This window comes from Coturnix japonica, chromosome 3 (assembly GCF_001577835.2).
Source record: "Coturnix japonica isolate 7356 chromosome 3, Coturnix japonica 2.1, whole genome shotgun sequence".
Classification (NCBI taxonomy): domain Eukaryota; kingdom Metazoa; phylum Chordata; class Aves; order Galliformes; family Phasianidae; genus Coturnix; species Coturnix japonica.
This window is the reverse complement of record NC_029518.1, coordinates 32,103,442-32,125,138: the sequence shown is the minus strand read 5'-3', so window position 1 is coordinate 32,125,138 and position 21,697 is coordinate 32,103,442. Positions and strand designations below refer to the sequence as shown.

The window sequence follows — 21,697 nt, the reverse complement described above, 5'->3', positions numbered from 1 at the left end:
TTATATATATATATATTTTATTTTTTTTTTGCTAAATCTCTGACTCAACCCATTAGACAGCATACAATCTAATGTCAGTGAAAGCTGGAAGGACCAACATTTAATCCTTAGCCACTACATTACCAACTGGAGTCAGCTGTCAGACATGAAACTGCCCCAGCCAAGAATCTGTAGCACTTTTCACATACCAAGTATCACACAAGACAGGAAGACAAACACAGAGGAGCCAATGAAGCGAAATATTAGCTATGCTCTTAGGCTGGCAAGAGACCCTGAACATGGTAAGGCTTCCCCTTGCTTCCACACTGTGAAGTTCCCACAGCTGTTCAACATCCTTGTGTAGTGCTCCTGCCAAACAGGTGTCCTTGCTTTCCTGGGGACTTCTAACAAATGACTATTTGCATTCAGTTTCTGAAATGGAAACTACTGTTTCCATTATGAGTATAATGGAACTCTATCCAAGTAACAGATTCCGGGATCCCAAAGCCTGTGTGTTTTTATAACCTATACTTTTGACATAGCCCGCCCACTTCTAGTGAGGTCAGGTCCATTTCTTTGTGCCTGCCCCTTCTCCCCATGTTTTACAAGCTGGAAAATAACACCTTCAGTAATACAGGTGCCCCTTGCAGGGAATACCGTAGCTTTCAGGTTTAGAGTCTTGAACCCAGGTATGCTTAAAGCTTTAAGTTCAGGAGAAACACTACAAAAAGCTCTTTCGCTTAAGGAAGTGATGTATGTATGTGTGCATAATTCAAACACTGTCAGCCCTTCTTTCAGTCCAGCATCTTCTACATGGATCAATTTTATACTGAATAGAACCATTATGATGCAATAGTTTATACATAACAAATAGTCAAATTGTTATATTCATTATCCTAAGCTGAGGCTTCTGAAGGTTAACTGCACGCTGCAACAGATTTTTACATAACCTGGTATTCCGATTATGCACAAACTGAACATTTACAACTTTCTGACACATTCCTGATATATTAGAAAGCTGCACTTCAGCTTGAACCTCCTGTCAAGAGTTTCTTCCAATTCATTTTCAGGAAGCTTGTACAATAAATGTATCAGCATGTCACTACATGATAGTTTTGACATTTTCCAGATACGCTGACATACCTCTGTAAGGTACAGCACAAACACCCACACTTGAGGCAAGGCTCACTGAAGTCCCTCAGCAGAAGAGCTGTGCAGGTGCCTGTAGGTGAAAGGGATGACCAGCTTGCCTACAGACCAGACTAGCAGAATTCAATAGAAAGAGCAGAACACTGACCCCTATTCTAGCACTGATGCAACCCTGCTACTCAGGTACTTCAATGAATGAACTGTTTGTAGGTATGAGCCTACTGCTGCATGAGCAGGCTTGAGTTTTGTTATCTCATTGTGAAATTGAATGAGTGGCTGTGCAAGCAACACTCCACTCCAGAAGCCTGGAGCCAGAATCATTCTAGGACCTTTTCCCAGGAAGTCTCTCCCCAAATTAAAACTGACATTCAACCTAGTACTTAAAAGCTTCTTTATTTTATTCTTAAGCAACACCTTAAAAAGCAGTTACATCACAAGATCGGTATTGCAAAAAGTGGAGGTGCAGTTCCAAAACAACAACAACAAAAAAGAAACCCCACAGTGCCTTCCAAGTATAAAAATATACATCTAAATTATCATCCATGGAAAAGTGTACCACCATCTCTGCCTTGAGCCGGTCCTGCCAGCTTTTGGATCATAACTCCGCAGTACAGAGCTCAAGAGCTCATACTGGAGGGAGCATCTCCGAGTCTCATGTCACATGCATGATTCACAGCACAGTGGCTTAGCTGCAGCATATAGACCCCAGCATTAGGTTTTATGGTGGCATTCCATAGTTTTCCCTAAGGTGAGTGAGCAGCATCCGAACATCTCCTGGGAAGCATATGTCATGTACACGAAGCCATCTTCATCCTTGTAGTCCCTGTACACCTCTGCCATGGTCAAAGACATACTCGCTAAGCTCTTGTTGTTCACCAGCAGGTAGAAAGCTTGTGTAGCAGTCAGAGCCATCCTGCTTCTGAATGAAGAGGGAAAAGGAAACAAAGGACCAAGCATTAGCAAATTTAAGGTTTCAACCTTAGTCTATAAAATACATTAAGCAGAATAGTTGCAGCATTTCTTGTACATAGTTTATGCACGAAGACGTTGCTTAGTTTAATATTTCCATCAGAAAGTTAACTGTACTCAGAAACAGGAAGCTTGCTCCAGGGAAAGGCTTAAGCTGCAGGACTGTAGCTGCTACCAAGCCTGAGCCTGGGGCTGCCCATTCCCAAGAAGTGCTGAGTGTAGCTACAATAGGGAATTTCAGCACAGCCTGTTAAACTTAAGGCCTGCCCACCTTCAGAGGAGTCTCACTCAGAGACTTTACACATGAAGACTGGCTGACAAAAGTATCTTCTACATAAGTTAATAACTGGAAACATGGCTTCCACGCACTTTTTGTCACTGACAAAAAATTGCCTTACAATTCCCCAGCACCCCTGCACAGAACGCCCCCCTTTAGGAGACCTCTTTGCCAGTGTATTTGTAAAGAACACCCGGGATGGAGCTGCCACAGGTTTGGGCAACCTGTAAGTGCAACAGGAGCAGCAGGGCAGCAGCAGTTGGATGCAGAGCACAGCCCAGAACCAGGCAGAACGGGAGCAGAGCAGCAGCCTCGCGCCGCCTTTATCCGCCAGTGAGGGGGAAGAGGGACCTCGGGAGCCCCGAGCTCTTCCCTATCAGCTCCCGCTGGGGGAGGCCGCCCCAGGCCCCTCTCACGCGGTAGTGCGCGGCCCTTACCTGATGATGGTGATGAACTGCGTCATGGTCAGCTCCTCGGGGACGAGAAACTTAGTTTTGTCCAACAGGGGAAGGTATTTCTCCTTCTGGTACCTCTCAACGATTACCTGTTTTTAATTAGAGTCACTTAGAAGCCCCAGCGACGTTCCGTTCCCCTCCTTCCAAAATACTCAAGGCAGAAGCCGGGAGCCCCCGCCCGCGGAGCAGCGAATTACCGGGATCTTTGTGGGGAACTTGGCCCTGATGCCGGCCACCTCCTCCCGCCGGGTGGCTGCGCGGGAGAGAGCACAAGCGTTACGTTGTAACGTAGAGAGAGAGAGCACCGTACCGTCCCATCCCCATAACCATACCCAGACTCTTGCGCAGCTTGAAGGGCCGCACCGGCTGCACCCCGGGACCCGCCTGCATCCCGCCGCCTGAGGCCGCCGCCCCGCGCCGCGCCTCTTATGGGCCGGTCCGGCACCGCCCCGAGGGGCGGCGTGTGGCGGGCGGGCTGCTTCGCATTTGGGAGTTGCCTTGGAAGTATCCATCCCAGCATCCATCCCAGCATCCATCCCAGCGCTGCCCAGCCTTGCTTTTGCTTCACGCACACTTCCATGCCAGACGCCGTTCTGTCAAACTGCCCCTCTGCTGCCATCTGTCACACAGCTACAACGTGTAACGAATATTAGGATTCAACCTCTGCTGCCATACCTCCAATGTCTGCCTCTGACATCGTGGGACAGCATCACATAGTATGAAGCATTACTTTCAGGGCAGCCCTCATAAAATACATAACATGGTTCATACATGAAAGTAATACAACTGTTTTTAGTATTTTATATTGAAACAAAACAAAAGAGAGCAACAGCACCATAATTCTGATGAGATATGTGACCTTGTTTGTGAGAAAGTGGCTTATCAGTGTCTGGTTTGCTGGCAGTGGCTGCAGTTCTTATGAGCTCCGAAGGCATTTGTCACATTGTTGACAAAATGTACTCCTCCTGTGCTTTATCCTTGACAAAAGTTGTTCACAAGTGTACGTACTGCCTGACGGCCATCTCAGGAATAAGGTGTGACTGTGAAGCAAGGGATGTTTCTCCCTGGTAAGGGGGTTTATAAAAGTCTGGTGAAGAGCAAGTCCAGCCTGGGAGTGAGATTATATAGTGTCCTGGTCCCGTGACTTATCCCTGACCATGATGTCCTCTGGGATATGTAGTCTTCTTCTGTGAGCTGAACATTCAGTAAAATTATCCATACTTTACATGATGTTATGATGTGGAATACTGATAGCAAAATTACAAAACCATGACACCATCACAGCACAGCTCACCAAATGGCACAACGAACTGAAGTATGTAGAGAGGACAGGGTGTGTTGCTCTGAGGAGCTGCTGAGCCTCAGACTTGGGAGGGGAGCTGTGGCCAGTTTTGGTGCTGTCAACACGGCCCCTAAGGGACCCATCCCCAAGGTAAGCCTCCCCAGCTGTGCAGGAGAGCTCCAGGGCTCCTATCAGAGATGCATGTGGAACACCTGGACTTGGTTCCACACAACCACCAGCACCTTGTTTCCAGAGGGATGTTAGCCTTCACAGGCAGCTGTTTGACAGAAAACTGAGCACCTGACAAGAGAGGGAGGGAGCTGAAGAACGGAACTTCAAGTGAAATTCTTGGCTGTGGCTCTAATTCCTACTGCAGCTAAAAGTGAGCACAGTTAGCAGATGCCCTGCGTTACATCATCTGGAGGCAGAGAGCAAGGGAGGTCATCTGTGTGTCTGCATAGCACCTGTGCTTACACTAGCATCGAATTATCCAGATTCAGACTTGCATGTGGAATGTGATCTTTCTTCTCTCCTTTCCCTTGGAAGTTTTTCTCACTTGCATGTAATTATTGGACTAGTGAAGCACTTCTGCGCAGTGAATGGATTTCTCAGAGTGCCATACTGAAGCACAAGGAAGAAAGGTAACTGTTATTCTTTTTTTACTTGCTCGCATGCCTGAAGACTGCATTGATGGGAGTCCTGTAAGTCCATGGACCTTAATGAAAATGGTTGGCCTGTATTATCTAATCCTGTGTCACTGCCACATTTACAGCCTTTTCCAGGTTGTAGCTGTATAATTGAATGTTGATCTATCTGCTGTCTGTAATGAATTGATCCCAGCCTCATTGACCTACTCACTGATGGAGTCTGGTTCAGAAGAAGTTAACGTAAATGCTGCAAAGAAGGAGCGTGTTCTTTGCCTTGTTCCATTCTACCCAAAGACATTAAAAACCCCTCTCAAAGTATCAAGATGCTTCAGGCAGGGAATTGTTTCCCCAGTGTAAGAGGGTGCAGGGTGTCAGAAATGTGGGGATTCCATAGTTTTTGTTTCAGTGGTCACCAGGGATCTCCCATGAAAGACAGAACTGCAGTAGCCTGAGGTGAGCTAGTAGAACCTCACCAGGAAAGGACAAAATTGGGTTTGTCCTGAAAGTGTTGCTGAGCTCTGAAGCGATACTGCTGGAGGGGAGCAGTGAGTCAGTCAGTGACTGAGCAAATGCCTGCAGGCTTTGCCTCCTGTCCAAGTGAGGGGAGTTTCTGCCATGGGCTTTCTAGTCTTTGTGAGTTCCCTGTCCGAAAATGTAACTGTTTTGCCTGCCAGTTCGTGTTGTGCTTTCAGGAGATTCACTGATTTCCTTGATTCTTGAACTTTCTCATTTTGATGTTTTGGTGTATCTTGTTGTCGTTGGCTTTACTGTGTTTCAGAGATGTAGGATGAAGGTGATGAATGGGCTCTAATGTAAATCCTTGCTTTTTAGACTGTGCTGTTCTACTCGTGCTGGTGTTGCTCTGAGAAAAGTCTTTATCTGCATTAGAGAAAAGCCTGAAGAATTAGAGAAAGCACATTTCCCCAAATTGTTCTTAATCACAGAACTGCTTTAATTGGAAGGGACCCTTAAAAAGCTGGCAACCACTGAGACTACGTTAATGCATTAAAAACTCTAAAAAGCTATAAAATCTCTGGCCAAATGCCCCTGAGCAGTTGAATGCTGCATGTTAAAAATCACATTTCCTAAGCTTTCCAGTAGTTCCTGCAAGAAGAATAAAGACATATAAAGTCACAGACTGCTTGAGCAGGTACAAACTACTTCAGACAGTGCTTAGCCCTTGCACATCACAAAGGCAGGCTTACAATCACACATTAGCTTGTCAAGTGTGGCTGTGCCTGTGCATCCAGTTGCAATGCAGTGGATCTGTAACTTAGTCTTGCCCTAAGAAGTGCCAAATACTCCTCCCATTGAGGGATTCTCTTTGAGCTTTGTGAATGCTCCTCCTTTCCTGCTCTGAAGCAGAAGTTCCAAATTATATTTCTGTAGCACGTATGAGAGTTTGGATGACATTAGCTGTGATCCACTGTGGTTATGGGTTGGTTATTCTGAGCTCTGTAGCAACAACACAAATAAGTGTAAGAGATGCTGAGGCTTCTGCATCACTTTATTGGAATCTCCTCCTCCCTTCTGCAAGTGCTTTTGTATCCTCAGATGTGTTGTAAGGTACAAAACACAAGCTCAGAGGCAGGAACTGCAGCACTGCTTTCAGGTGCATGTAAGAGCTGCTGTGGAGCTGAAGACTGAGAGCTGCCTGTGCTGATCAGAGGACTGGGATGCTCTGCTGCCAGCCTCAGCAGCATACGCGAATGCAAGGAGGCTCTGGCCAGTATTTGCCAGCTGCAGAGAACATTCAGCTGAAGTCCCTGTCTGTAACCACGTGGCATTCCTGCTTCGGAAGCCTCTGCAGTGCACTCTGTGCCTGGGTACAAGCCCAGGGTTCAGAGTCAGTTGAGAAAAAAAAATAAGTAAATGGAAAAACATGGTCTGATTTAGAAGGTATTTGTGCTCCTCTGGAAATGATTCACTCCACGTTACGTGGCAAAAGGCATCCTGGTACCCCATAAAGTGAGATTAGCATTCCTTCATCAGTCAGTGTGTAAGTGTCGAGTTAATTCCAGTGCAGCAGAGCTTGGATGACAAACGAAGCATTGCCCTGGTTATAAATTCTGTCCAGCATTAATGGTCCTGAATACAAGTTGATATATAACTGAGAGGCTGAGGAGTTATGTGCAGAAGTCTCAGAACAGGTATATGTAGGCTAAGAGCTTAAATGCAAATTATGCAGTATTATAAGGACAGAGATTTATTAATTTAAGCAGCCTAGCTGAACAGAAAGAAAAACTGCAGTGTGATGTTTGAGGGAAAAATGTGAGCTGGTAAAATGATGGCTTATTTGTTGTCTGTGAAGGTTTGTGTGTAGTTATCTTAAATGTCTTTGTGAAGGTTGTCTGTATGTGAGAATAGAATATTTGAGTCAAGAGAAGTTTGGAAAGCCCTGAAGTGGTCAGGCACAGCCAGCCAGTATAATGGTTTTTAAGAGAGCCTTCCTCAGCATAACTAGCTACATGCCGAGTATCTTTTGCCTCCTTTCCTTCTGCAGCTCCTCACCTGCCCATTTCTCCTCCAGTGTCACAGAAGCAAACCAACAGTCTACATGTGTGTTGTGTTTTCTATCTACAGAAGAAACAGAACTTGATCTTGCCAGCCAGATTTCTTAGTCCTCCCTGTGAGGAGGAAATACTCCCCCATGTGGTCAAGGCACTTAGCTTTTCTTTGGAGTACTGTGCTTCAGTTAATGAATTTGCCTTTGAGAAATATCAAGACGTGTATTTGCTGCTGCTGTATGGCTAGCAGCAAAGGAGCATACTGAATGATGCTGCTGAGGGGCTCCTGATGACAAGGCTCACCAGTGAATCAAGACTAGTTAATGGGTGCTGCTGCCAGATCACTGGCTTTTTTGGGAGCTTGTGTCTCTGCCTGTTACAAAGAACTGGTGGAACTTCACATGCATAGCAGCAAGAGCTGATGCAAATCTTAACAAAGGGGAAAATGCTCAAAATTTTGCTCTGATTAGAATTTAGTGAGTATCTGTTTGAATAAATCTGACTTTTTTGATGTCTGTTTTGGGCTGGAATTCTGGCACCATGATTTCCCTCTTCTGGTAATGAGTCTTCTGTTCAGGGTGGGAGCATATTTGCATTCTTTCTTGCTGGTTTTAGTAATATTACTGTGCACTTCTGCTTTGGTGAGAGAAAACAGCACGTCATAAAATCATTAAGGTTGGAAAAGACCTCTGAGGTCATCCAGGGCAACCACCATGCCCACTAACCCTGTCAACTCAGTGCCACATAATGTTCCTCATGTTCTGTAAAAATGGATTATTCCTTCAAATCAAACAGCTCCAGGAGGGCTGTGATCAGACTCTAGAAGGAGACATTGCCTTTTTCTTCCTGAACATTCAGAGCTGTTCTCCGTACTCATGTTCATAGGCTCAAAGTCAGACATGCACTGTGGATACAGCAAGTTGCTATGGATGTACATGATACATAACGATTAAACAGGTCAGCTGTTTGTGGTCAAATGAAGCATTTCCCCAAATGCTTCTCCAAAATAAAAAGTCTTCCAAGGAGTGATTTATAAAACAGTTTCCTGGATAGTATTTGTTTCTTATGTGTAATGTGGTTTGAAATCTGCCTTCTGATCCAGCTCTCAGCAGTTGTCTCTGAAATGGGTTTGGTGATGGATGCTGGCAGGCTGCCTGAAAGTGACTAGATCTAACATCTGTTTCCAGAGCAGTGACTTAGTGTCTAGCATCGTGTTAATGTCACGCAGGAAATGGAATGGGGTAAGAGAGTCACTAATCAAAAATGACTTGAGCTGGACTCCCAGAAGAAGAGCTATGGAGCCAACTGCCTGGTCTGGATCCTCTTCTTCAACCAAGCCTTACATCTCTTGTCAGAGAAGGTCCTGATCAAGCAGAGCAGCTTTTGGGATTGTTTTCATGCATAGAAGTAGAATCAAAACTTGTGTGTTGAGAAAACCAAAATGGCGGGATGGGCTGAAAAAATCAAAATGGTGGGATGGATGAAGCCGAGGCAAGTGCTCAGTGGTGATGGGACCCTTGGTCCGGGAAGGTGCTGGAGCAAACCTCTGACTGACTGAATGAATGAATGACTGAAAGCAGAAGTCTTTCATCCTGCGTTATTTTCAGTGACTTGAGTCTCAATGTCCTGAATGTAGGAAAGCCCTACTCATCGGGGGCAGTCAGGTGAAAGCTCCCCCCCTCTTTCATGCCCAGCAGAGCCTCCCATGCAGTTTGGTAACTCTCAGTGAAAATATTTTTACCAGTAGGCTCCTTGTCACTTTTATGTGGCTCTCCTTTTGTTTCCTGGAACATCTAGCCAGTTGTGGCCTGTCCCAGCCTGTCATCTGAGAGCAGCCTATAGAGTTCTGGCACCATGCAGCAGTCATTACCATGAAATACTTTGTTTTTAATACTTCAAGTTATTTCAAGAAAAGTTTGCCTTGTGTTAAGCCTCAGCAATAAAGCTCTGGCTGCTTTTGGAGCATCTTTCCCATGGGATTTTCAACCAAGGTGTCAAATACCTTATTAACAAAATGCTACTTTTTTCTGATTTGGAATTCAACTGGTCTCTTGAAATCTAGAGAGCTTTTTCTTTCTCCCAGCTGACAGTAGGAATTAAGACTGTAAAAGTTCTGCCTAGCGGGGGATTGTATGACCATCTGTGAGAGACACAGCATCAAGACATTTTCACTCAGTACACCATGTCAGATGCAAGGTGAAACTGCCCGGGATGAATGTGATGCAGCCTAATGTTCAGGTGTGGTTTATTTAGGATAGTTGCCCAGTGAGATGGTTATCCTGGAGGGCCCTGGAAGGTTCAACAGCACTAGCAATGTTAACCTTATGACTTTTCTTAACACAGGAATTCAGGTGAAGGAAGTCATCAATCTGCAGAACCTTATTCTTGTATTAAGAGGTGCTTTTCTTACCACAGAGCACCTGCTATGTTCACACTGTTCAAAAAGGAGGACCTTGCTATACGGAGTTCCTGGCCTGAGCACTGGGCAGGACACTAAGGTGTATAAAGGAGCAGAAAAGATGATTGCCTGGCTGTGCAGCATGAGGGAGGGAGCTCTGGGGTGCAGACATGGGAAGATCAGCAACTTTGCATACACCTAAAGAGAGGCCAGAAATATACTCCCGATATGGGATGTGTTATAGAAGTTCCCATAGATGAAAGATTTAGCATAGGCTCGTTCCCATTTTTGTTGATGTGAATCACTCCTACTGTGTGACACCTGGTCCAGTATCCACTCAATTTCTCCTTCATGCTGTGAAAACTGGTTCCTTAGGCAGAACTTCCAGATGAAGTGATTAGCTTTAGAGTTTCAGATGGAACAAGCTTTGTTAGGTAGATTCTAGGTTTTAGAGACCGCAACCTCTTGCACTCAGTGAACTTTTGTAGCATTTCCACAGCAGAGTCCTGAGGTAACCCCACCTCCCACACATCTAACCACAAGTCCCATGGGAGATTGCTGCAGGGTCAGGCAGTCTGGGATTCCCCACCTTCAGTGACATTACCTGACTTTGCTGCTGGTGTTGGAGGGGAGGCACTTAGCTGGGTAGCTGCAGTGTCTGAGCAGCTTCCTGCAGAGTGAAGGGCTCTGAGGAAAAAAAGATTTCATCTCATTCAAACCAAAACTAAATTTGAGGGGAAAAAGAAAAATAAATATCATGTTTCTGGTTAGCAGAAACCCACTTTCCCGGCTGTCCTCAGTTCTAACTGGAATCCAGACATCTAAATTTGGGATGTCTGTGATTCTCAACCTCTGTAGTTTCAATAGACAAAAGACGTGTATTAAGACAGCTGATTATAATGAGTGATGTTAATGGGAAATGCAGAAGGGAATTATCTGCATTCAAATTACCAGCATGTCTCCTAGCACTGTTTTTTTTTATCCTAAATCTCTGAGAAAGTCAGACTAGACTTTAATGGATGTGTTCCATGGTTCCAGAGGTGAATAATCTGACTGCTGGGTTTGGAAGGGAATTTACACCATATAAGCCCAAATAGGTTTTAAGTCAGCAAAATCAACGTGGCAGTTTCACAGATTTGTACAGTGTGTGGGCCAGATGAAAAGGTTAGAGCTTCTAATGTGACATCAAGCATAACAACAGCCACAGATAGCACGTTTTCTTCTTGTCTTAACTCTCTTCTTACACGAGAGCAGATTCTATCTTATTACTGGGTAGTTCCTAAGATCTACCCTTCTCCTTCACCAGGCCATTTAGGTCTTGCTTATTATACAGTGTGCAAGTTTCAAATGTTATTACCATAGAGAATACAGTATAACATTAGTGTGAGTTTCAGGGAACACTCATTTGTTCTTCCAAGTAATGATAATGAGAATTAAAGGACTTTCCCATCCACCTCTGAGCTTCAGACTGGCTGTCACCTGCTGCTCTGGGCTTAATTTAAGTTGAAAACATAATTGAGTCCATGCTTTGTGACTGCAGCTTACAACTCTGTTCTGCTGGACCTCTTAACTGAACAGTGAGGTGGTGTTTTTCAGCAAGCTTCTACATTAATATTTAGCACAGGCAAATTTGGGACAAAAAGTGTTACATTGTTATCTATATTGGTTGACAGAAGGCAGTAATGGTGTTCATTTGCACTTAGAATATTTGTATGCAGTGGTGTTTGTAATGTATCCTGAGGGCAATGTGGCCCTTCAAGCCCAAATTCATCTCCTGCAGCCAAGGCCACTTGTTGCCCTTGGGAAAAGCAGTCACGCTGGCCTAGATACATGTAAAGGGGGAGTTCCTATGTTGTGCTGGAGGCAAGCTGCAGAGCAGTGAGCTGCTGTGGCATAAAACACTAAAATGTTGGCTCTTGGCTCCATGAAGGGGTCAACATCAGCATCATTAACTGGGTGGCTAATTAGAGGTAACTCTACATGGCAGAACTTTCTTCATGTCTCATTCCGAACCATTGGTAGCTCCCTGAGTGTGGCTGTCTGGGAAGTAATTCACACGCTCTTAGCCTCAGGGCTACTTGTGGCTGGATTCAGAATCATAGGTACTATGGTATGTTACTAATTTTTGATTTATAAAGTACCAACAATTTGATTTAAGAAATTGTCAAAGTTAATCTTGATTTTATGCACTGTAAATGCTTCATATACGATATACTTTCCTGTAAATGTAAATTGTCAACATAAAAAATAAATTAGGAAGCCTTTTTTCACTTTTTTAATTAGCTCTATTTCAGGAGCAGAGGCTCTGCGCTATGAATAGGTTTGGCAAGCGTATTCCCTTAGCTCTTACCTGTTCAAGCACAGCAAATTTCTATTCTTAACTCCTGATTTTTGCTTGTCCTTCCACCGCAGTATCATTTTTTATTTATAAAGCCCTCCACCGATGTACACAATATCTAATTTGGAAGCTAACAAGAGATGGCATAGTGGGAAAGACTCTTTGACTGGACTCCTCCAAGATGCAGAGGAAAGTAATGGAGAGAAAGTGTTGGTCTCTGTTTACTGGAAGCAAAGAAATCCGTGGTGGGTGTCCCTGTAAAACTCCTCTGCCACTCTTGAAAGGCAGGCAAATAATTCTTAACACAGCACAGATGTTCTTGGAAAATGTGAAAGGCCTAATACCAAACTTAGTGTGTTGTATCTGAGATTCACCTTCACCCATCGTGTATGTTTTACTTTGCATTTAATGCTGAAATATGGTACTTCTCTATCTTTCTAAAAAGACTACTTATTTTATTAATAGATGCTACCCCTCTTATAAATCTTGTCTTGCATATAAAAGAAAACATTTTGCAGAGATTCTCTTTAGAAAAGGGAACTTGTGTATGGAATGTGCTTCAGGAAGCATCAACAATCGTGGGTTCATTCCAGTATTGTAACCTATGCACAAACCCAATTTTCAAGAAATTGTCACAAACAAGAAAAAGGTAAGGATCAATGACTTAGAGGAGGTAAAACATCTTTTTATTACTTGAATAATTCTAATTACAACGAACAAAGTCTGAAGAAACGACAAAACAAGAAATTGAATATAGTCTACAAAGAGAAGAATGTGGCCGTAGAAAACAGTGAAAAGGCAGTGACAGTAACAATTACAGTTAATGAGAACTTCTCGTAACACTGTTGGTATCTGAAAAGTTCTCAGTATCCGACAGGCAAGTGGAAGCATCCGTGTAAAGCAGCTCTAGAATAAACATGAAGTGTTTCATTAGGTATTTGATCGTACTTGATTTTTGGGATGCGTGTTGAGAAATGAAAATATGGATAAATGGAGAAACACTGTCAAAACTAAGAACCTGCCTTGGGCTATTTATTGGGGGGGAAAAAAATAAGATAAACAACAGCCAGCACAATTATATATGTATTTTTTTTAACACCAGATGCTTTATTTTGGTACTGGAAGAAAGGAAAATGTAATTTATACCTGTGTTCTTTTAACATACTCTGGAAAGTATTGCTTTATCTAGCTTTGAAATATTTCACAAAACAGTTACAGCACATTCTTCATGAATGCTGAATGTACACCAGCGATGTTTCCACTCGGGGACAATAAAAGTAGGTCTTTATCAAAGACCTTGGAAGGAGCAGTAGACATTGGTTTAAGATTCAGTTGACAAAACGTGACTTGAATGTTACAGACTGAACAAGAGATAATAGATCAAAGAAAAACAGTAACTTTTTATTGATTGTTAACTTTGCTGCTGAGAAACATCTGAATTTCATGGAAATTTTAACCTCTCAAGATGGATTATTATATCTTTAATGATACCAAATTTCCTTCTTAGTTCATTGTTTTCTTTCTGCTGTGCTACTTTCTTGATTCTCCTTTGAGATTCTTCGGATGGGAAAGCAGCATTCCTGGGAAACTGAAACAAGAAAAAGTAGAACTTTACTGCTTTGTTTTGTGAATAATTCTGACTGCAAAGAATACAGTTTCAGAAATCACTTGGGTTCAGACCACTGAATCATAATTTAGTCATTCCTGTCTCTTCAAGACAAGAAAACCAAAGACTGGCATTTCTACCTCAAAAATAGACTGGAGAAAGTGTTTGTATTATTGCAATAGAATTGAAATAATAATAGCAATAGAGTGAAGCAGGATGAGCTAACTGAAAAATGTCAAGTATTTAAACCTTGCCATTCTCTCCAGGTAGATAATTTTTGTACGTGTCTGCCTTGTCAGTTCAGATGGATTTGATCCAATGGCCAAAGAGAAAAATAAAAAAGAAGTTGCTAATGAGAAGAAAGAATGAAAACAATCTCAGCTCTTTAGAAGGTAAAACTTGTTTCTGTTGTGTTGGTTTTGGCACAGTGACAGAAAGCTGGATGCTTGAGGAACCGCTCGTTCCTATTTCTAGGAATGAATTTTGGAGAGAAGTGGCTATTTAGTTTGTACTATAGAGCTTATGTGATATTTGCCAGATGTGGAGCGTTTGTGGGAAAATTATAGATGGGAACTCAGTTTTGCAATGATAAACTGGGCTGTGAGGCACATACAGGTAGGCTCCAATGAGAGCAAATCAGGGTAGAAAGCAATGTACTCCAGTGTTAGTGGGATAGGGCTCACACTTCACACATTTCTTTAATTTGCACTGTGCTTTAAAAACGCGGTGGTGAGGAAGCTTGCTGTCAAAAAACATACAAATTCATTGATGGATAGAGGAACCTGTAAGGTGGCAAATGTTATCTGATTTTCTGTCCTGATAAAATAGTCCCTTTTTTTCTTTTTATAAAATCCTCAAACCCAAAACCTTCAAAACTTTTTTTCAAATTTGCTGGTAAATTTACTAATAAAAACAAGACAGCTTGTTAGGTTATTTATGCTCTGTTAAAGAGATGATGAATAGAAAGAAATAACAAATATGAAACAGATTAATCAACTTATACTTTCTGACTAAAGTACCCTAGCACTGTACTCAGTGCCACTTCCAGTCTTCCTATTAACTTTGCATTCACAAAATGAGAGCATAGCAGTGGGATGTATCCATGTCTGAACACAGCTAATAGCTGTGTAGCACTTGGCTTTCAGTAGGCACTTTCAGAATACAATACAATAAGTTTCCCCTTCTCATAGTTTCTTGCAGTGCTACATCTTGAGGTTGAATATGCTTTTTCTGATTACTCCCACTTTTCTGTTATTTTTATTCTCTTTGCCAAATCTGGTTCAAGTGGCTGAACTCGCTGCTGTGCAGGGAAGATCTAATATATACACAGTGGTTTTACTGTAACCAGTTCTGGTGACTCTTACTAGACAGTTCTTATTAACCGAGTAAGATGATCTAATCTAAGGAAATCTGGACAATTCAGGAGAAGAAAACAAAAACCAGTTTGTTCCTGTCCACGAGGAGATTCTGGTGTTATTCATGTGGTGTGCTCACCCTTAGCACTTCATATACAAATATACTGCAGCAGATAGTACCAAGATCTTAAAAAGGACCTGTCATGCTTGCTATCAATACTAACATGAGCTCACTACATTACTGAATTTGAGTTTTTAAGGTAATCCCAAAATAAGCGCCTTTTCCAAGCCGGTAGATTGTGTTAGTAAAAACAGGTCTGGGCTGTGATCCTGTGGTTTGACTAGTCCCACACTTGAGGAAAATTTAAAAGCATATATTTCATTTCCTACGCTCACTCACTTTGTGATTACTCTGTGTGTTGCTGAAAGGGATACAACTGCTTCTAAGAAATACGTAGAAATTGTGATGTGCTAATATATTTAACATACTATGAATTATATATGAGAGAATTGTCAGAGAATTTATGCATTATTTAATACAACATTATTAGTTATTAAAAATAACGTACAACATACACATAAAAAAGATGCACTCCACTAGGGCATAGTGCGACCAGATGTGATGTATAGATTAAAACAGCAGAGATCTCCCGCTCCCTATATGAAAAAGTCACTTCTTATTTGAAATCTTACTTACGATAAAGGCTATCTTCAGCATGATGTGCTACTCTTTGCAGAAATGACAGAATGTAACAAAGGAATGTAATCTGCAAAGGCAGAGTCAGAGTTTCCTGACTTTCAATAGCTGATATATTTATGTATATAGGTCTGTGTATGTATATATATATATATATATATATATATTTATATATGTACAGGTGCTGTAAATCTCTATAAACACTGCAAGTTCTCAAATAGAAAATGTTTTATGGCAAGGGCTCAAAAAGCCTGAAAGTTTTGAAGAGAGTACTAATGATATGTAACGATCACTTCAAGGTGATGAACACTGTATATTTTTATCCTGAGAATTAAGTGTCCTCTGTATATGGGCAAAAAAATCCTTTGACACATTTTTTCTCTCTCTTTTTTTTTTTTTTTTTTTTTCCATTTCTCTGTCCTGGTGGTTACCTTCCATTCAAATGTAGAAGCTTAGTCAAAATCTTCTTTAAGTTCACTGGGATTTATCCTCTTGAGATGTATTCTTATATCTTTCACAATACCAAATTTCTGTCTTAGTTCTTTGTCTACTTTCTCTTGTGCCTCTCTCTCATTTCTGTTTTGGAGTTCTTTGGATGGGACAGCATCCTTCCTGACGAACTGAAACAAGAAAAAGTAGAACTTTACTACCTGAAAATGAATGTTGGGTAGCAGTTTTCCTCCTGCCTCAGTTTCTTTCATATCTCATTTATAGATTCTTCTCTACCTCAGTCCTATTAGGAGGAATTAATTTAATTCAGGATTCATTCAATTCAGTTAATCTCCTGCCAGCTAACCCTTTCTCTTGTCTTTAATTGCGCTGTTGATTTAAAATATGATCGTGATGGCACTCATCACCTGTTTTTAAAAACAACTTCTTCCTTGAGAGTGGGGAAATATTGGTGGTAGGTGGACAGCTGAATGGGATGGTCTTGGAGGTCTTTTCCAACCTTGGTGATTACATGAATATACTAAATTTGGACTTACTATTCTCCAGATAGCACGTTCCTGCTCATGGATTTGCAATGCTTTCGCCATGACCATTGGTTATGTAACTTTTGCTATTGGTATTCCACATTATGACATCACGTGAAGCACAGAGAGGATCTATGCATCCCAGAATACCTCACAGTCAGAGAGGAAAACAAATCACAGAAGCAACAGTCATTCTCACACTGCCTGGCAGCAGGTGTTTACTTGATTTTACCTGGTTTATTAGCCTCAGTTTCATTTAGATTGTATTATGTTGTATTATCTTGCACTCTTATGCCATAGTTAGTAAAAGAAAAAAAAAAGTTTTCCTCCTTAGATCATTGCTGCTGCTCTGTTTGCTTCTTTGAGCCCAGCTCCCATCTCTCTACCTCTTTTCCTTTTCCCTTCACATTTTTGGGGGCTGGGGGACCCACAGGCATACTGCTCCCTGTCATGGACATAGAGTAACCTAGATAATTCTGCAACACCTTTTTTTATTAAACACATTATTTTATTAAAAATAAATAAATAAAACCATAACTGAAGAGCTTCTACTATGTAACTGACAGCAACAAATGCAATAAAGACAGTAATTTCACTCTTACAAGTTCCATGAGCCCCTGCTTAAGGATCATGTAAATTACCCTTTCTTGGTCCTCTTAACTAATAAAACTGAACACATTGAAAAATGATGTTTCTTCACCTTCTAGGTTGTGCCTCCTGAATTTATGATGCACAGATCTTGATGTGATCACATAATTCTTAACTGTAATCATTCTTGATTAGAATGAAGTTATATTAATTGTCAACAAATTATTTGAATAATTGATTGCACATGTGAGGATAGCACTTAATGTAATGAGACAAGCTATGGTCTTCCTAGAGCAGCATGCTTTGGGAGTGTATTTCCATTTCTGGCAATAGAGCTTCATGCAGACTTTTCTGCAGAAAAAAAATATACTGGTTAGAGAAGTTTTATTTAATACTTAAATCAAAGATGAGTGAGGCTCTCAAAAGCTAGAAGTAAATCCAGTTTTTTTCCTTTATTTCCTCCCAAGAGTGTTTTTGTTTGTTTCTTTGTTTTTCCACTTTTGGATTTAGAGCTTCTTTCTGCATTCTAAATTACAACATAAAACAAACAAATCCCACCACAACCACAGAAAAGGACACAAAATTTGCTTTCTCGATCTTTGTGGTGTGTTGTAGCAAAGCTTTCTGAGCTCACTGACTGTCAAGGAGGCTCAGAGAGGCATGAAATTCCCTGTTATTCTTGCAGGTGACCAAAGGCTTTGTGTCAGCACTGTTAAATTGGTTTAATTTCTCTTGACAGCAGACACAGACTAGTGCACTTTGTGTCGTTACCAGTGAATAGTACAGGGGATACATAATTTTGCTGTGTTCACAATAGAGGTGACAAGAGCACTTTATAGACTGCAACAGGAGCAGGGAATGCAGCCCATATCTCTGACAAATCTCCACTGTAATGCAAGCTTGACTTGTGGCCTGTGAGTGAGGTGTGTTTCACTAGAACAATTATTTTGACCTATAACCATCTCCTGATACCTTCATTCCTGTGAGAGCCATTAAGGAGCAAGAGGCACATCAAGAAAATGTTTGCTAACAGCAGCGCACTCCCAGCCACCATCTTCCTGAGGAATTTCAGGAACACTCCAGGATGTGTGCACATATGTACAGTACCTACTAAATATGATAGTCATAGGATGCCTGATAGTCACAGGAATGTCTGACCAAGGCATGTCTGCAGGCACCAATTTTTCAGTCATCTTGGGAATGTTAATCTCCTCCTTTGTCTTTGGAAGACATATATTTTGTTTGGACAGAAAATTTGGGCATCAGTTCTCTATACTGTCTTCATAATATAAAAGAGCAAAAATTTAGGGGCTTTGACTATAATAAATCTGAAACAAGACAACTCTAACAATCCCACATATGACTGAAAACTGTGGTAATATAAGTACTACATAAATTAATAAAATCTTCAGTTCCAGCTCTTTGCCATGCACAGCAACCTGTAGACTGTGCTTATCCATCAGTGCTGGACAAACCAAAGAGATACAGCTCCAGCTGAGTCAGTACTGATTTTAAATAACAGTAAATCACACTGATGAAAAATGTATTCTGCCTAACAGTTTTGACAGTACAGCAATGATGGCAGCTGTGTGATTTTATTAATCCTTAAATTCAAGGGATTACTATTTGCATCATGAATCCCAAGGTGCCCAATACCTTTTAAAAAAGAACAGTGATATTCACATACCTGAAATTATCCTTGTCTACACATAGAAAAAAATTGTATGAATTTTTATTTTAGCCCTCCGCCTTAAAACCAGCTAACTACAAATAGAGTCTCAGATTCAGGAAATAAACAGGTTCACTTATTACTTCTAGTTTATGTATATAAATCTTTTCCATCTGAAATGATATTACAACATACATTTTACAAATGATTCACCAGTGCTCTGACTTAATCAGAGATGAAGGCAGCAAAAGTTTTAAGAGTATATGACTTACAAAAATATTAAAAAATACTTTTTTCTTACGTTCATATGAATATTCCAACTTATGGAAATAATTATGTTCTAATTAATTCTAATTAGATTTTCATTTGCAGAGCGTCGGCTTGGCATCCTTGCTTAGTTATGAGGTCTGTTATAAATGTTTCTTATCTTAGTCTTAGCAACAGTTCGAGGAGGATTCCAAGGTAGTCCTTGAGAAAAACGTGGACTTCCTGAAATACAAGCATGACTGTTGCTGCCATGGCATAGACTATTTTTGCCTGGACTACATATAACTAGGAAAAATCCATTTCATGTGTTACATCAAAATGCATTATCTTAGTTAAGTACCCTTACTTCAACATTAGCTCTACATGGAAGGGTCATTTTATGAGGTCTCCAGGATTTCATGATGTGTGTTACAAAATCCAAGTACAACACAGATCACTAGTTCTGCATCATGGTTTAACACACATAATTCCTTTCCTTTTTCAACAGCTGACCCATACACTGTCATAAGCACTTTAACGCTCAGAGAGAGCAGTTTTGAGAGTTACTAAAATAGAGAGGTGTTTTATCATAAGGACACAGTTGCAACAGTTTTCAGAGTTTTTCACATTTGGGGCAAATAGATTAGGTGATATACTGTTTTCTGAGAAGCAAGCATTAGTTTTTCAGGTTAGCAGCCTATAAAGCAAGCATATTTTGCTGTTAGCAATCTCTGCCAGGAATGTTAATAGTATATGGAAAACACTCAGTGAGTCAGAGCCCGAGCTGGTCTTTCATCCTACCTCAGAAGGCTGTTAAGACTCTTTCATAATTTACATATCACCAAAAATGCTGCTGCCCAGCTATTTACCCTCTTGCAGCCAAGGTTCCCCTGTCTGGCTCTTTAAGCAAGGCCACAGCTCTGGCATAGAAGCTGTATTAAGCTTCACAGCAAAGGTATTTTAGGAATAAAAATCATCTCACCCCTTCTCACAACCAGCAACAGCTTGAGAGGAATACAGTCTCTACTCAGAGAAGTACTCTTCCAGTCACTCAGATGCATGGCTTGCTCCTGAGCAGCCTGGGTTAGCCACACTTTTTCACCTGGTGCTCAATCATTGCTTCAGGTTTTAGCCTGGCAATTCCACTGCACATGTATAGCATGAGGACATCAAATATAATTTACTTACAGCTAAGTAGCACTTGTGAATGTTTAAAAGAACTAAATAATCACTTCATAAAAAGCTCCACCCTCGTGCAGTTTGCTGCCTTGCACTAGTCCTGCCACAGAGGGTTAATTACACTGATTACTCACAAGGGGATCAAGGGTCCTTCTAGCACAGTCCTTGACAGTAGCCAGAGATGAATGGTCCACAAGTATTACAGAGCATATGGCTATACCCCTTTGAATAACCCCACCACCCAACAGTCACAGCTGCAAGGCCTTTCAGAGCCAGTGAATTTCCTGCTAGAATGACACCCTGGTGTGCAATGCTGCCCACATCCACCACAGCTTCTGACCTTCATTTGTGCTTGGCTGGGCCAGATACAGCTGTGAAACCTCCTCAAGTCCACAATTTTAGAGACAATTTTTGAATTCCATGGACAAAGTCTAGCCTTCCCAGTAAGGCTTAGCAGCTGCAGTGGGCTGGGCACAGACAGAGACAGCACGGGGGTGTGCAGTTTGGTTACCTTTACAGGAGAAGCACGGCACTCGAGGAGGAAGGCTCAGATGCTATTATGAGACTTAAACAGTTGTTACTTCTATTTGACTCCCAGTATGATAGATTCTGAAATAGCCTACAGTTTTAGAAGGTGCTGGAAATGAGTAAGCTATTTTATTGTTCTTGTCCAGTTAGCAGCTCGTCTTAGAGATCTCACCACAGAGCAGTGTTAAACTTTACCCTGGAAGGCAGCTCAGTACCAGGTATTCATTTGTCTACCCCCTCCAGCAGCAAAATGCAGGAGAAAGTAGAAATAAAAACAAAGAACTTGTGGGCTGACATAAAATTTACTAAGAAAAAGAAACAAAAAATAATAGTAATGATAACTACTATATATATTGATATATATACAGCATGCACATGTATTCACCACAGAAGCGATGCACAAAGCAATTGCTCACCAACAGATGCCCAGCTAGTCCCCTGCAGCCAAATCCCCCAGTTTTATTGTTCATATGGTATGGAATGCCTCTTTGGCTGGTTCATGTCAGCTGTCCTGGTTCTGTTCCCTCCAAGCTCCTTGTGCCCCCACAGCGTCTTGCTGGCAGGACCGTGCGAGAAGCAGAAAAGACCTTGACTCAGTGTAAGCAGTGCTCAGCAACAACTAAAACATCAGTGTGTTATCTGTGTTGTTTTCCTCCTAAATTCTAAACAGCATCATAGCAGCTGCTAGGAAAAACTAACTCCAGCCCAGCCAAAGCTAGAACAAGCAAAATCAGACCCTTGCTTTGAAATAGAGAGATACAAAACAGACACAAAGTAGCTGGTGAGGTGCATCATGAAGATAACTACCCGGTGCTCTGAGTCTGAAAGCCTGTTCACCTTCACATAATTTCTCT

At 41.5% G+C, this 21,697-nt stretch overlaps 1 protein-coding gene and 1 long non-coding RNA gene across 2 annotated transcripts; both read right to left on the bottom strand.

Annotated features, from left to right (window-relative positions):
• Window positions 1–1,502: 1,502 nt before the first annotated feature.
• On the bottom strand, window positions 1,503–3,275 carry MAP1LC3C (microtubule associated protein 1 light chain 3 gamma). Its single transcript, XM_015857823.2, has 4 exons — window positions 3,162–3,275; window positions 3,027–3,082; window positions 2,812–2,918; window positions 1,503–2,047 (listed from the first exon to the last, which is right to left on the bottom strand). Exons 1-4 carry the CDS (start codon window positions 3,217–3,219, stop codon window positions 1,840–1,842), a joined length of 429 nt encoding a protein of 142 aa, XP_015713309.1. The 5' UTR covers window positions 3,220–3,275; the 3' UTR covers window positions 1,503–1,839.
• Window positions 3,276–13,087: 9,812 nt separating this feature from the next.
• Window positions 13,088–16,753, bottom strand: LOC107311213. Its single transcript, XR_001553945.1, has 3 exons — window positions 16,646–16,753; window positions 16,091–16,279; window positions 13,088–13,589 (listed from the first exon to the last, which is right to left on the bottom strand). It is a non-coding gene; the product is annotated as an uncharacterized LOC107311213 (long non-coding RNA).
• Window positions 16,754–21,697: the final 4,944 nt, after the last annotated feature.